We start from the raw sequence: 17,129 nt of genomic DNA on the forward strand, positions 1-17,129 counted from the left end.
GAAAGAAAAGCCAAAACAAAACTTAAGAGAGAGAGAACTAGAAACAGACCGGAAAAAACACAAAAGCAGATAGATACACAGAGTCCCTAGAAAGTCTACAGGGCATGAACCCCAACCATCTGGGAGTACCCTCTCCTCAGGGCCCAGGGCAGTGATGGCGAGCCTATGACACGCGTGTCAGAGATGACACATGAACTCATTTTTTTGTTTGATTTTTCTTTGTTAAATGGCATTTAAATTTATAAAACAAATATCAAAAATATAAATCTTTGTTTTACTATGGTTGCAAATATAAAAAAATTTCTATATGTGACATGGCACCAGAGTTAAGTTGGGGTTTTTCAAAACGCTGACATGCTGAGCTAAAAGGTTCGCCATCACTGGCCCAGGGGCTTACAGGACCTCCCACTCTTCTAAAGCCTTTCTCTCTCAGCCTCTGCTTTCCTCGGAGAGTTAACAACCAATCATCTCAGGATCTCATTCCCAGACAGTCTGAAAACACGTAAGTATTTAACAAGCCCAGCAGCCCACTGACAGCTGCTTCATTAGGGAAAAATCAAGCCTGTTTGCAGGAGACAATCTGTGCTGCCACTTTCACAGATGTGGGAAACAACGATTGAAATGTCTCCCATTCCCCTAAAAGGAGCCTTTGAAGTTGGAAAGAACACCTTGAAGACGGGCAGGAGAGGCAGCCTCCAACTCTACCCACCAGGCAAGGCACCTAGTACCTCCGTCTCATCAACCAGGGGACAGCACTCAAATACGGAGGCCCTTCTGGCAGCCAAACCACAAACACTCACCAGCAGGGGGTGCTGAGGGTGGCCAAGTCTATCAGTTCCTCAGCCAAGCCAAAACAGTCACCAAACCCAAAGTCCTATGGAGAAACAAAGAGCTGGAAAAGGATCCTGACCACAAGAAGGACCCGGGCTAGAAGGGAAGAAATTCAAATCCCTTCATGAGCCAAGGTAACAAGACCAGGACCATAAGGCATGGGGGAGAAAGCATGTCTGGAGACAAGATGGTCTGGTCAAAAGTCAAGGTCTTCAGCATCAGGCTGTCTGTGTTTCAATTTTAAGAGAGAACTCAACCTGCCTCCTACTGGGGAAAACAAAATCCGAGCAGGCAAGCCCAGGTGCATGCTGTGTGTTCCTATCTTAAGCATGGAGGGCTCCTGGGAAGCTGCATGGAGGAGAGGTATTTTGGTCTAAGTCTTGAGGGAGGTGCTGGTAGAGCTGTAGAAAGGGTATCTGCTTGGGCCAAGGGACAAGGGTAGTGTTGGGTGGCTCATAACACTCTGGCCTAGCCAGGAGGATGGGGCCTGGAGGCAGTGGGAGGCCTCCAGAGCCTGAGGTGGGTGGGATTCCCACTGTGAAGGTCTGAACCACATGGACAGCAGGCTGTAGGTAACAGGGACCATGGAAGGATTGGTCATGGAGTGTCATGGTTGTAAACTGTCATGAGGAAAATTAACCCAGTAGCTAGATGGAGGGTGATTTAGGAAGAGAGAGGCTCTCTTCTGCATCCAGCAACTTGTCCACAAGGAGAAATTTAATCCCTTTTCCACTGGAAAACCCTTTAGGAGATTGAAGATAGTGGCTAAGCCTTTCTGTGTGCTCTTCTTCAAACTAATGACATAAATGAAAAAGGAATCGCAGCAAGCCCATGCATCTGAATGGAGCTTTATAGGTTCCCAACACTTCCTCAGGGCCTGGTTAGTGTCAAGCAGTTGCTAGCTGCCTGAGTTGTGAAGATAATGGGAGTTGGGAGCAATTATTATGTTTACCAGATATTTATCTTCTCCATTTGACTCACTAGACCAGACAGAATTAAGAAGCTCTGTGAACCTGGAAAATCACATCTTTACATTCACTAATCTCTCATTGAAACTTAGCTTTCCCTTCTATTGTGGATGTAGCAACAAACCATGAAGTCTCAGCAAGCCCTGAGATTTGGTCACCAGTAGAAATCCCAGGAACTTTCATATCTCATGACTGTGGTAGGTAGCTTCAAATACCATTGATGCTCATTGGTAGGCAAGTTACAATGCTTATTAGACTCACTGATCAATCTTATTTAAGTTATTAGTTAAAAGTACACGTTTAAATACTCTATAATTATCTATATATATATATAAAAGGCTAATATACTAAGTGTCCATCCGGGTAATGACATCACATAGCAACGCCCAGCACCCAGCTTCCTCCCCCTAGCGACTAGCCTCCTTGCAGTTTCTTCAGCCCATGAACACAACTTGCTTTATAGCCAGATGGAAATACTTTACACTGAACCAAATGTCTGTGAAGCATTTTCCTGTGCCTCATCTCATTTGATCCTCACAGAAGTCCTGGAGTAGGTAGATAGGAGATTCAGTGGAATCCTATTTTCGCTTCACTGGGCTAGAAAAAGTTCAGCTACATCCAAAAGCAGGTCTAATTAAGCAAGTTTATTCTATATCTATAAAAGGCTAAGTTGACTCACACATGTGCAATACATATAAAGCTCTCGCTGGTGCCAATTGCATGCATGTGTTTCCATCTGTCATTATCGATTGTGAATTTGATTGACACTTCTATTATAGAGAAAGGGCAAATAGCAATATTAAAATATTTCTTCTAATTAATTATCTTTCAACATGCACGAATTCGTGCACCAGGCCACTAATTTTAATATAATTGGATGCCTTTTTAATTCTATATATTTTATTGTATATGTTTAAAACATCATTCTGACAAGGGGCCCATAAGCTTCACCAGATCACCAAGGTGCAAGAAAGGTTAAGGTTGTTCTGCATGTACCAGAATAAAAGCCCCATGACAGCATAGATTTTTTTTTGTCTCTTTTTTCACAGCTATATCCTCATAGCCTAGAGGAGTGCATTTTCAGATAGAATAACTCAGTAAATATTTATTGAATAAAATGTATAGCATTTAGTGACCTACCCATGTCACACAGCTCATTAATGGCAAAACCAAGACAGGTGTATCTGACTGTAAGGCCCTGCTGTTGCTACCCCACAGTGCCCATCAGGGGCTCCCAGAAATGGGATGAACTCAGTTAAAACAAGATGGGTGAGAGAGGGCTTTACTGTGAAAGAGCTTAAAGGATCTCTAAGCCCATCACTTCTCCCTTGCATCTTCTGAGGACCAATCAAGGATCTGGAAGCTAAATGCGTCTATTTATCCAATGGCTTCCCTGCTCCTTCATGCTTCCAACTGGAAGCTGCTCTGCTTTGGGGTATGTTACACCCCATCAGGGAGGAGTTCAGAGTCAAAGCATACATTCCCCATCTTGTGCTATGGGATGAATTAATGAGAGACCCAAGCAGCAAGGAGAAGTCGGGTGGGGACTTCCCAGGATGCACTTGCTTGGTTCAGGTGAAGGCCCTGGTGGCTGGCTGAATAATATTCTCTGTCCCGTCCTATTGCCTCCTGTCCTGTTCCACAAAGGAGAGAAGGAAGCCACAATGCTTCCTTCCGAAGAGGGGAAGGAAGCTTTCTCACTGTGTCCAGTTTGGAAGAGGCAGGAGACATCCATACCCTAGCTCCCAGGTACATCAGGCACAGTGACATCACTAACACCGCCTAGCATCCTGCCGCCAGCCACTCAGTCTTGATCATTGTTCAGATTCCCTAGAACCTAAAGGTTTGTGGCTCCCAGCCTCCCATCTTTCACATACATGACTTCATGTAATTGTCTCCAAACTTTTATGAATTAAGCGAACAAGTATTACTCATCATTTTGAAGAGAAAAGTTGAAGCCCAGAGAAGTTTCATGGCTTATGCAAGCCAACCATGACATAGCCAGCTCCCCTGAGCAGGGGAAAAGATGGGGAAGACTGTGAACTCACCAGGCAGGCCACCAGCACAGCGTCACTGCTGTTCCTCTCTGAGGGCGATCGGCAGAGTTCAATGAGGCGGGACATACCTGTGTGAAACACACAGAGAACCTCAAGCTCTGGGTGGGGACCAGCCTGGCCAGGCCTGAGCCAGGAGTGCTCCACTGTCTCTCACACAGCTCTCCATGTGGGGCCTGTGGAAGCAGGTGGCTCCCAGCGTCCCTGTCAGCTGATCAGTCAGCCGGGGAAGGAGAGTGAACCCACCTGGAGGAGCTCGTGGTGGAGGCCTGCTCCCTCAGGTGTGAACAGACCCTCGTCAGGGCCAGGATGAGCTGCAGGGTCAAAATCAAACCCCTAAATGCCAGAACCCTGGCTGGGACTGAACTTGGTTAAAACTGCAGCCAAGGTGACACAGGTCTCTCTAAATGGCTACTTCTGTGGCGGTACCTCTGATTTTATCAGAGCCACATTTAGTGTTTGCATCTTTATCAGTAGAACGGTCAGCACCTTTTATTTCTCAATTACCTATCAGAAAATATGTTGTTGCCCAGCTGGTGTCGCTCAGTAGATTGAGCCTTGCCCCATGCAGCAGGAGGTCACCAGTTTGATTCTCAGTTAGAGCACATGCCCGGGTTGTTGGCTCAATCCCCAGTAGGGGGTGTGCAGGAGGCAAACTATTGATGTTTCTCTCTCATTGATGTTTCTATCTCTCTATCCCTCTCCCTTCCTCTCTCTCTAAAAAATCAATTTAAAAAAAAACCATATTTTTTTGAAAAAGAAAAAATATATATTGTAGCTACAAATATAGAAAACTACAGATTGAGTAGGTTAATGTTGCCTAGGCCTTTAGAGAAGAAAAGTTAAATAAATAACCACTTTTCAGTGCAAACTGACTTCCTTCAAACTTAAAAAAACCACTTCATTATAACAGAGTGATGAAAGGTGTGTGACAGCCCTAACCAGTTTGGCTCAGTGGATAGAGCGTCAACCTGCGGACTGAAAGGTCCCAGGTTCAATTCCGGTCAAGGGCATGTACCTTGGTTGTGGGCACATCCCCAGTGGGAGGTGTGCAGGAGGCAGCTGATTGGTGTTTCTCTCTCATCGATGTTTCTAACTCTCTACCCCTCTCCCTTCCTCTCTGTAGAAAATCAATAAAATATATTCTTTTTTTATAAAAGGTGTGCAACACATTCTGTATGTGAATCTTCCATAAGGTCTTATGAAGCTGGAACCCTCTGCTGCCACAGGGTCACCTCTTGCCAATCTTGTTGTGCCTGGAGGACAGGCATGATACTGTCTCTACCTGGAGAGCCCTTTCTCAACCTTAACACCAGGATAACTCCTCAAACCACAGCTGATGACTCACCTCCTTGCTAAAATATTCTCTGACCCACCCAGATGAATGTGGGCTACTTCCCTTGTGTAGCAAATGTGCTATGGACATGCTCTGAGCATCGCTCTATAATGTTCAAATGCAAATGTTTCTTTTCACACCTGCCACCCCATAGGTGGGTAAGTGCCTGTGGTCAGGACAAAGCTATAGTTGATGTTACATGCCTAGCACTAAGAACAGAGCCCAGCATTTGTTGGGTAAATAAGTGACTAACTGAAGGAATGAGTGATTTAATGAGTGAATTAATAAATGAGTTAATGGTGAATAAGTAATAAATGTGCTAATGAATGAATAAACAAAAGGATGAATTAATGAGTGAATGAACAAATGAGTAAACGAATAAGTGAATAACTGAATGAGGAAATGAATTAGTTGATGAAGAAATGCAGTCCTGATGAACAGGAAGTCTGCAGGTGATTCATTGTTCTGGCCAACTAAAACCTTCCTAGATCCTTCCTCTCTCTTGCTTCAGCCCCAAATTAGGAGCTAGACTAGGGGCTGCACCCTGGGCCTCCATGCCAGCATTTCCCAGCACCCAGAGAGTGGGGCTCACCCCAGCCAGACCTCTGTTGCCAGTGTGAAATCGAGGCTGCTCCCCCACCCCACAACTCCACTTCTGCTACAGCCAGTACCACTTACAGCTCAGCCGCACGGCCTCCTGTGCCACGTCTGGGTCTCGGCTGAGACGGGCCAGGGTCACTGCAGCCTTCTGCTGGACTCGCTCGCAGGCTGCCACCTCAGCAGGGGTCCCAGATCTTGGCTTCTCGGACAGCATGCCCATGATAAGCTGGACCCCTGGGCAAGAGGCAATGAATAGTTGGCACTCATTCCAGTGGGGAGCCTTCTTGGAACCTGCTGGCTGGATAGCTGCAGGGCTGGAGTAAAGGCTGTCAGAATGACTGAGGGGATATCACACATGGGAAGGAAGCTAGACAAGGCCACCTCTTCTACTCCTCCTGCCCTGGGGTGTCTCTGATTCCATGTACCAAGTCACCATACTTGGAAAGGACCCCTGGAGGACATCCCTTTTTACCTTTTAAATGCTATTACTGGGCTTTTTGACCACATGTCAGATACCGTGCTAAATGCATAGTAAGTACATGATCCCCTAAAACCTCCAATAGTCTTGAATTTGGTATTAGTATAATTCCTTTTGAGGCCCAGAGAGTGAAGTGTCTTTTCAGAGTCATGCAGTTATCTGACCTCCCACTGCCCTTCATCCAGCCCCCCATCACCACCATCATACACAATTTGGGGCAGCACAGAGATGACATGACCAGACTGCAGGGCAAGAGACATCAGAGCCAAATGCATCCTGGGAAGAGGACCCCTTTCAAAGTCCAGCCTGTGCAACAGGGCCTGCCCTGTCCAGCCCAGGAGGCCTACTGTCTGTGTCGTCATTACTGCGGATCCCTCAGGTGCTGCCCCACTTTTGTAAAGTTTCTTCATCAAACTCTCTTCAATTGGGCCATGGGGACTGCCATTGTTTCCTGAAAGAGCAGATACACTTGGCATAGTGCTCATTCTGTGCCAGGTACACTTCTAACATGCTATCCTCCCATCAGCCCTATGAGGTAGGTGTTACTATTGTTCCCATTTTGCAGATGGAAGTGCAGAGATCATACAGCTAGTAAATAGTAGCACTTTTTCCAGTTTTAATGGTATCAGCTGCTATGTTACCCTCCCTCCACTGCATTGTCTTATTGTGGATGTCACACTTTTGTCATGTTGTCACTCTTATCAAGTTGGCCTCTCCTTCTAAACCGTGATCTCCTCCAGGATTAAGGCAAGGATTTATTGATGTCCATGTTTATTTGTTTAGCACAATGCCAGACACATAGTAGATCTCAATAACTATTGACTGATTGAGCCCTTCCATAGCACTTTATGAACCATAAAACCCTCTACAGATGCCAGATAGTCCAATCCCAAATCCACGGGCCTCTGCATTACACTCCTGCTGACCAGTTGAACTTAAGGCTCCAAGTACTGAAGGAATAGGCCATAATGATACTCCTTGGGCTCCCAGCTTCCCAATTGGTTCAGGAACGTTTTTTATTATTAGCTCATCACATAGAATGAACACAAAATGATGTCTTTCAATTAGTAATAGAGCAATGGGGGATGCAGAACGTGTATGTTTGTTTAAACCACAAGGCAACCTGAGAAAAGGGGATTTAACAACAACAGACGCAGCTGGTGGGTTCATTAGCTTCTTTGGTTTCCAACCCATTGCTAATTGCTGCCTTATTTCCCAGTCACAGGAAGCCCTCACTACTTTGTTCCCAGGTGATGGGGGTGGTGGTCCCGTTATCTTTCTATAGGACCCAGGCACTGAAACCTGGCCCACCTCACATGGACCTTTGGACAATCCAGCACAAGGTGGGAGGGGGAGAAAGTGCAAAAGCAATGCTCTCAGGTGAGGTGTTGAGGGATCCAGCTGGCCCTGACCTGCTCCCCACTCCTCAGGCTCTTCAGCGTTCTACTGAGGCCAAAGCCAATTGGATCAGAATGACTGAAAATTGGAATACGTCCTTTTGTAGGAATGGATTTGTACTCTTTGGATCATAATGAAATCTTTGTCTTCTCTTTACCATCCTAGTGAAAATGGCCTGCCACCCTCTTACCTTGGGTCTACCTTACCCCTTTCCCACTTTATCTTCCTCGTGTCACTACCATTATCTGGCCTTCTCTATCTCCTTGTTCGCTGTCTCCTACTGGAATTGAAGCCTCATGAAGGCAAGCAAACAGTTACACATTGGCCCAGCTGCACACATAAGCACAAATATACATGCTCATGCAATTGTGGAGACCTACATGTACACATGCACGTGCCTCCGCATAGCCTGCACACAAACACAAAGGCCCGCAGTTCTGTATGGCCACATCACACACACAACATGCTCACGCTGAAACACATACCGTTCTCCTGAATGATGTCCGAGGCACACTGCTCCAGGACAGACATGTTTGCCAAGATTGTCACAATCTGGAAAAGAGGATTGAGAAGCTAAGAAAGTGGGCACACCTGAGCCAAAAGGTGCGCTCTACAAGCAGCTGAGCCAGGGGCTACAAAGCTTTCCTTTAGTCCAGTGGTTCCCAACCTGTGGGTCACGACCCCTTTGGCGGTCGAATGACCCTTTCACAGGGGTCACTTAAGACCATCTTGAATATCAGATATTTACATTACGATTCATAACAGTAGCAACATTACAGTTATGAAGTAGCAACGAAAATAATTTTATGGTTGGGTTACAACATGAGGAGCTGTATTTAAAGGGCCAGAAGTTTGAGAACCACTGCTTTAGCCTGTGACTCCTTTCTGCACACCTGGCCCATACTTCCAGGGTATTTTCTTTTGTCCCCATGGGCTCTCGCCACTCAGGTGTGCTTCTCCAGTGACTGGATGCCCGTTCATCAGCACGTGACCCTGGGGTGGAACCCAGGACTCCACTGGAGAGAACAATGTCACCTTAGAGACGAGGGGGGTCCCATCATCTTTCTGCAGGAACCTTCTGGTCCTGGGCCCTGAAATGCAGACAGAACTGGCAGGTTCCTGGCTATCCTCTGCCCTGGATGGGCTCACCCCATCCTAGCTTTTTGCCCTGATACTGAACCCCACCCACTTTCAACCTGAAATCAATGGTGACTAAGATCAAGTTAGAGAACATAAGTGGGATAGAAGTCAGCATTACACCCCCGGTATCAGGCATTCTGGGGAATTTGATGAGAGAGTTCATGCTCAGCTACACTTTGCAGGTCTGGACCTGAGGGCCTTCCTTGCTGGGCATCACTGAAGTCCCTGCCTATAATAAAGGGATGCTGACATCAGGTGGACAGTGAGCCATGGCTGGGAAGCCATCAGCCTCACCAATGTCCACCCCCGCCCCCTGGCCTAAGCAGTCAAGGTTGCAGAGAGAACTCACAGCACAAAACTGGATTAAGGAGTGGACCACCAAGGGACCCACTGCAGACCCCCAAACTATACAAGGTGCCAAAATACCACTGGAAAATGTTGACAACCTGGCACCTTTTAACTCAGGTACCACCCATGACACTGCTCCTGACATAAACAGAAAAATGCATATCCAACCACGTCTATGCAAACAGACAACACTTTCATGTGGTGATTGCAATAAGTAGTGAAATAGAATGAGATAAGGTTTCTCACTGGTGCAGGCCTATCTCCGTTGAAAGGTTTCTCCAAAGCTTGGGGCGCAGTATAACTGCAGGCCATGCCCCGCTCTGAGGTGGCAGCTGGCGGTCTCCTGAGGACCATTTAGGTAGCTTACAACCTGAAGCTGGACTATTACTAGATAGTAATGTGACATTTGCCAGGAAAGAGTCTTAGCAAGGTTTTAATTGAAAGACAGTTAGCAAGGTTTTAATTGGCTCAATATTGGCATATTACTCTGGATAACAAATGTATGTAACAAATCTCTTTTCAACAGAAAGAAAAAGTTTGCCGTATTAATAGAATATCTATCTCCCACTTCCCCACTAAACAGATGTTGGAAAGGGGTACTCATCTTAGGGTGCTGTGGCACCCGTGCCTACAGCCCTTCCAGCTCAGATCTGGGCAGGGGTGGGGCGAGGTAAGCATGACCAGGATGGGTTGCCAGGGGAGAGACCAGAGAACCCCCCAAGAGCTGATCCCAAGGCAAGTCTGTCCTACCAGACGTTTTAGGAAGGGAGTGACAAGCTCCCGTTTGCATTTGAGAAAGATAATGGGACCAAAGGAGGGTTAATCCTTGGAAGCCCTCCCCCCAACCCTTTTTAAGATAGTGTTTGTGGGCTGAGTGGAAGGAGTTAGAGGAAAAATATGGGTTGAAGATGTAGTTAAGTGGAAGGTTCCCCAGGAAGCACAGAGTGCACAGTCTTCCAAGGAAGGAGAGACGAGGCTATTGGCTTTCTCTGAACTGTCCGCAGTAGCAGGGAGCATGACCGCTGCTCCGGCTACAACAGTGGCCGCCAAACTCCAGCCACCACCAGCCTGGCCTCTCTGAATAGATACGTTTGACATACAGATCCAACAGGGAAGGGAGGATGGAGGAAATGAGGGAGGAAGGAAAGGAGGAAGGACAAAATTTTAAAAAAAAAGAAACCTTTGTCTGCAGCATCAGATTCATCACATGGCAATTACTAGGTAGGTCTCTGTGTCAGACTAATTTAGATCGTGTTAATGACAATTACTTCCTCTTTACAGCGCCTGTACCCCATGTGGTTTCGAGGTGCAGATGAAGTATTCAATTAAGCACAATTTGAATAAATGCCTATTAGGCCCTGCTTCCAGTCCCCCTTTTGAAACATCCTTATATGCCTCGCCAGGTAGAGGGGAAGGGGGATCAAAGTTTCTTTGCACAGTGGAGCCCAGGGCTGGGATTTTAGGGACACCTGGCTCACCTTGTTGGGTACCGGGTGGTGATGCCGTCGGGGGACAGAGTGCAGGAGCCAGGCAGACAGTGTCCCCTGACTAATTCCATCCTGTCTGGTGATTTTCAATTAAGTTCCATTCCCCCTGAGCAAAAAGGCACTGTTCCCTGTGCAGTTATTGGTGAACAGAGAGGACACCGGCCTCTGGGGCAGCCCTAGGTGAGAAGCTATGTAGTGTAGTGGCTGCACAAAGGATCAGCCTAGTTCCAAGTCTCGGCTCTGCCATTCATTCTCCATGTGACCTTGGCCACATTTCTTAACCTTCTGTGCCTTGGTTAATGAAGGGGTATTAGGTTTCTGTTGCTGCTATAACAATCTATCGCACAGTGCTGGTGATCAGAAGTCCTAAGTGAGCCTAGAGGAGGGAACATCAGGGTATTGATGGACCTGTGTTCCTTCTGGAGACTCTAGGAGAGAATCATGTCCTTGTCTTTTCTAGCATCTAGAAGCTGCTTGCAGTATTTGGCTCTTGGTACCACATCACTCTGACCACTGGTCCCTCAATCACATCTCAGTCTCTGACTCCAGTCCTCCTACCTCCTTCTTATAAGAACCCTTGTGGTTACACTGGGCCTGCCTGGACAACCCAGGATAATATTCCAGGATAATACTTCTCTATCACGATCCTTAACCTGATTACATCTGCAAATTCCCTTTGGACATGTAAGGAAACTTGTTCACAAATTTGGGGATTCAGATGTGGACATCTTTGCAGGGAGCAAAACAGTAACTCATTTAATGCGCATCACAGTCTTATCAATTATACTACTAGAGGCCCAATGCAAAAATTCGTGCAAGAGTAGCCCTCTGGCACCTGGCACCTGGACTTTCCTCTGGCTGCCGACAGGCACCCGGGACCCCCGGTTTCCCTCGCAGCCCCAGCTTCATCCGGAAGGTCATCTGGTCTAATTAGCATATTACACTTTTATTATTATAGATGAGTTCCTGTGGTAGCACCCAGAACATTTGTTAAACAAAATGAGTATGACATGCCTGAGAGAAACAACCTGAAGGTACCCAGACTGTGAACAACCGTGTCAGGGGGCACTAACCAACACAATCCCCAGTGTTGGCACATTTTGCTGATGTGAGATATTCCCAAAGGGAGGCCAGGTCCCAGCTCAGGAGGAACCCTTCCCAGAAGAGAACCCAACCAACTTTGCGCTTATTGCTTTCTGCCACATTTTGAAATCACTTTCCCTTTGGCATCCCCAAAACTGACTGATCACCTTAAGAAAATCGAGGTGAATAGCAAATTTAATCAAAAGAGCAGGGGATCTCCCATGTCACTGGCCCTGTGTGGCAAGAAGGAGGTTGGTAAAGCCTTTTGATGTCAGTGCGGATGCGGAGGAAGAGGTGTACTCTGTGCTGGCCCAGGGCAGGTGCTCTGGTTTCTCTTGTCCACAGCCCATCCCAAGGCAGGAACCTCACATCCTCGCCAATGTCTGCCTGTGCTCACACACGGTCTCTGCCTCTGTCCCTTTTGTGTGCTATGTGTAAACTAACACTGAAGACCATACCACATAAAACCCTAGTGAGGGTTACCCAGGAAACCCAAAGAGAGGCAAGTGCTCTGGTCTAACAGAACTTACCACACAGAATAGCTGACGTGCCTTTAATGAAAAGTTATAATTGCTTTTATGCTGTGCAGTAATTAGGACAAAAAGGCCAACAGTTGGTATGACTGTAATTAGAGTTACTCCTTAATTGCTAGATGGAATATTTAGATTTCTATTATCCCTGTGTTAACTCTCTAAAAGCTTTATCATCCCTGTCAACTGCAGCCTTGAGACCAGCCAGCAAAATCCCTTTCAGCCTCTAGGGAAAGCCCACTGCTCTCTCGGTCCTGCCTTCTTCTCTCCATACCACTTCCTCCACCAGAGGTCAGAAAGAATCAAGACCAGGATATTGGTCTGAAGGATGAAGGGGTCTGAGAGAAGAAGGATGTAGTCTCTTTTTATACACTATGGCCATGCTTTTTAAAAAATCTATATGATTTTATTGATTTGAGAGAGAAGGGAAGAGGGAGGGAGAAAAAGAGAGAGAGAGAGAAACATTAATGTGAGAAGGTAACATTGATCAGCTGCCTCCTGCACACCCACTACTGGGGATCAAGCCTGCAACCCAGGCATGAGCCCTGACTTGGAATTGAACCAGCAACCTTTTGGTACATGGGACAATGTTCAACCAACTGAGCCACACTGGCCAGGGCTGTGTCCACTCCTTTGCGTGACTTATAGTCTTTATCACACACACACACACACACACACACACACACACACACACACAACTTGCATATACAGATTGAAACAACACACACCACACATTGCCTTATACCACACTACACTCACCACCTCATTAACTACCTTTCCTGGCCTTAATTTCCTGCCTTTAAGCTGACCTTCCCTATCTCAGACCCATCCCAATTCCTGGTTCTATCACAGACCCCTGCCCTGCTCATGGGTGAGCATCCACTTTGGTGCTAACCACTTTAGGAGCATTATGCCATCTGATCACAGAAGGGAGAAAACATTACCCCATTACCCATCTGAGGGAAGTGTGGCTTAGAGAGATCAAGCAATTTGTCTAAGGTCACACCGCTAGGCAATGGCAGAGTCAGGATTTGAACTCAGGTCAGTCTGAACCCAAAGTCTGTGCTGTTTCTACTATGTCACATGTTTATATGACAGGACCTTATAAACTATAAAGGTCTTTTTCAATGTGAGTCACAATTACAAACCCTAGTAACTGGCAGTTCTAATAAAAGGACTCCTAATAATGTTATTCACAGTGAGGTCTCAGAAATACTACAAAATCTTGACATTCTAAGATGCCAAGCAGACATGTTTTCATGGGAAGTGTATACAAGCACCCTCTACCTCCATGAAAGCCACTAATTTCTGAAGGCCACACAAAATCCTGCTCAGTGGATGTCTCTGTTGTGGGTTAGATAAGATAATAGGGTCTCTCACCTGAGGTTGTCACTGCTTGACAGGCAGGGCAGAGGTGAGTAAGCATGAGGCAACCACTCTACCAGGCTGCCCATGGCACACCTGTAGCTGGATCCCTGCACAGCATGACTCCTAGGAAATACCTCCTGAGAATTAAAATTTGAGCCAAACAGATGGTTTGTTAGCAGGGGGTTCTTCTGGATGTCTGACCACAATGGCTCCCCTAGATTAGGAAAAGACACAATGCTGCCCTCACCCCATCCACACCCCAAGGGTGGGTACAGGATAGGCCTGGCCGTCGAGGCTTCTGTTGGACAAATTAAGTGGACTCCGCTTGCTGAGATGATGGAGAGGTCCTCATGGAGATGTCCAAATGGAGGAGGACCAAATACACATCCAAGACCAAGAGGCTCCGCACAGCATTGGCGTCATTGGCAGATGCATTACCGGAAACTTCACGGGCATTTAATCTCCTAAGTGTTTCAGGGGGTGGTGAGCACTTCAGAGGCTAATTCATCTTCTTTGCCTTCATTGTGCAGAGCTCTCTGGTCATCTTAATCCTCGCTCTGCCACAGGAAAGGGCCATTTGTTTCTTTAATGGATGCACTCTCACTAGCTAAGTGGCTGCTCTGAGTCAGAGCAGAAAGCGAAGCCATCCTGAGGATGGTGGGAGCCGTACCTGGCTCAGAGGTCAAGGGTGTGGAGAAAAGGGTGTGGAGAAGATGGGATTGGGGGGACAGGGTGGTTAGGGAGTGAAGCAGAAAAACTCCAGATTCAGAAAGTTTCCATCTGCTAGAACTTGATCACATCCTCTCCCCACCCTGAACCCCTCCTCCTTCAGGAGGGGCCACTCTTCATGATGAAACAAGGGTCTCTGCAGAGAGCTTGGGGATGTCTGAGCTGGAGGGGTCTTGCCCCTTTTAAGGTAAGAAAATCCCACTCCAGAGATGCCCCACTCAGGGCTGTGTGCCACATTCAAAGGCCAAAAGTAATAATAACATTGATATGAGCTTCCATTTATTTAATAGTTTCTTTGTGCCAAGAATTGTAGCAAGAGTTTATAACCATTCATTTATTGAATTCTTATTTCAAATTTGTGAAGTATCTTTTATTCAACCACATCCACACAAAAAAGAAAAGTGAGGCTTGAAGTAAAATATCTGAAGTTATATGATTATCATAATAGAGGAGCTTTGAACCCAGGTCATCTGACCCCCAAAATTCCTGTTCTTATTGTTTTACTACTAGATCTTGTATGAAATGACCAGAGTTGCCCACAAGAAGGAACTTGAAGGTGAAGGGACCTGATACTGTCAGGTAGATGACAGACCCAGAAACTGACAGTGTCTAGCTGAAGAACAGGAAGTGCCAGGCACATCACACAGAGCGCACCCTCCACCCCATTCCCCACAGCCACGGGCTGTGCCTGCAATGTCCCCCTCTTTGTCTGTCTGTACTGTCACACCTTGTTTCTATGGGGAACTTGTCCAACTCTAAGGAGTGAGAGATTTGACTAGAAAGGAAGTCATGAACCACATCATGCATGGCTTGGGAAGCCAAGTTGAGGACTGAATAATTCACTATCCATGCTCTTCCTTGGAGCATCAAGCTTAAAAATAATAATAATATTCATCATTTATTGAGGACTCAGAAGGGCTAAGCATTGTATCAGGTTATTTGCATGTATTATCTCACCCACCCTCACAATAACCCTGAGAGGTCGGCATTTATGTCCCAATTAATAGTTAGAACATCAACGCTCAGGAGTCTGTGACTTGTCCAAACCACCCAATGAATAAATGGCCAGGATCCACCTCAGTCTCTCTGACTCCACAGCTACACTGCCTCCACTTCATGTTCATTCACAGCAGGTGAGAGTCAAAGACCCAAGTCTAAGTCAGGCCAGGATGTAAATGCTGGCAGCTGCTTGCCAACCCTATGATAGGGGTCTTGCCCCTTTTACAGGTAAGAAAATCCCACTCCAAGAATTTGGGGGGGTCGATACTCTTATCTATAAAATAGCTCAATTTTTGAGCCTCAATACTCTTATCTATAAAATGGAGCAAATATTACCAGTCTCACAGAATTATTAGAACCCTCATAGGAAATTGCTTATATGTACTAGAAAATTCTCTCTGAATGTGAGTTTCTATGGTCCGCAATTCAAAGGATAAGGAAGAACTAATGCAGTGCCGCCCTGCTTCTTCCTTTGCATGCCCTAAAGAAGCACTTAGAGAACTTCATCATGGGGCCAACTTCGGGCAGAGGCCTTAAGAAATCCTGGGAAAGTATAAACATGGACCATGCCCTGGGGGCTTGGGAGTGGGGCTGACATGCACTAACAAGGAAGGAATAAATATCATTAGAACAGTCACCACTGCATTGTGAAGTGTGGCCTCTAAGAGCAGGAGGGCATTCCAGAGGCCTGGAGCCACCGGGAAAGCTTTGCAGGGTTGCCGGGTGAGAGCTGGAATAAGAATCTATGGAAGCTTTACTAGATGATGAGGCTAAAAGACACAGGTGGGGATTGGAGCCTAAGATGCAGACAGGGATGAGTTGGGTTGGAGGTTAGGGATCATCTAACTTAGAGCTCAAGCACCTGGTGGAATTTACAGAGTCCTGAAACCCACTTGATCCACCACCCCACACACCTTTTGGTAGGGAAATGGGAAGCTGAGTATGGCAGAAGTGAGACAGGTCAGAATATCATAACCTCTGAGATCAAGGCCTTTTAAAACCCCCTTGCTCAATATTTTCTAACATGTTTGGCAGTAAAGTCCTTTTTTCCCAACAAAACTTTACATGGATCTCAATCTATAAAATCATTGAGATGGATACAAGGGCTGAGGCCCAGAATCTTGGTTCTGACCCAAGCAAACCCCTGTTTTCATGGAAGCAGAAAAGGGACAAAACTCACTGCAGGGCACAATGTCAGACAGACACCAATAAGAGCAGGACACAGACTCTTGGAGTAGGTCCAGAGACCTTCCCATGATGCCTCTCCCTCCAAAAAGGGACAGTGCGAATGAGACAGAGAAAGGCCCATGGTGGTTGGGTTGAGAAAAGGGGTAGAGAGTGGGCTCATAGAGATGCTCCAGGGGCAAGGAGGCATGATGAAAACATTTCCCTTGACCTTCCTACAGGATGCAACCAACAGGACGGACCAGGTGCTGCCAGGCCATGCTGCCCCCCAGGGCTTAAGCCCTGACCCCCTGACCTGTCTTCACAGTGACAGGTGCTGTGCCTGGTCCCTCCCCAGCTTCTCACCTGGTCCCGGGTATAAGGCGTGTCCACCCTCTGCTTGTCGCTGCAGGCTTCCAGGAGGACACGGATGGCATTCAGCTGCAGGAGCATCTCGCAGGCCATCGTATCAAAGAAGGTGATGTTGGCAAGGGCCGCAGAGGCCAGCAGGAAGACTTCCCCGGACGAGGCCTCTTGGCACAGTTCTGGATAGCAAGGAGGGAGAAAATAGCTTCATTGAAAAGTGCTTTCACATCAGTGTTCTCATTTGGTTCCC

The 17,129-nt window shown here is 46.7% G+C and overlaps 1 protein-coding gene across 1 annotated transcript in view; it reads right to left on the reverse strand.

The window, feature by feature from the left end:
- INSC (inscuteable homolog (Drosophila)) overlaps positions 1 to 17,129 on the reverse strand; it is a 93,068-nt gene that overhangs the window by 5,746 nt on the left and 70,193 nt on the right. The window contains exons 8-11 of the mRNA XM_006759851.2: positions 16,880 to 17,058; positions 8,151 to 8,217; positions 5,868 to 6,023; positions 3,848 to 3,924 (exon numbers count right to left, since the gene is read on the reverse strand). Of these exons, the coding sequence (XP_006759914.1) occupies positions 3,848 to 3,924; positions 5,868 to 6,023; positions 8,151 to 8,217; positions 16,880 to 17,058 (479 nt within the window). The remainder of the gene's footprint in view (positions 1 to 3,847; positions 3,925 to 5,867; positions 6,024 to 8,150; positions 8,218 to 16,879; positions 17,059 to 17,129) is intronic.

This window comes from Myotis davidii, unplaced genomic scaffold (assembly GCF_000327345.1).
Source record: "Myotis davidii unplaced genomic scaffold, ASM32734v1 scaffold876, whole genome shotgun sequence".
Classification (NCBI taxonomy): Eukaryota; Metazoa; Chordata; class Mammalia; order Chiroptera; family Vespertilionidae; genus Myotis; species Myotis davidii.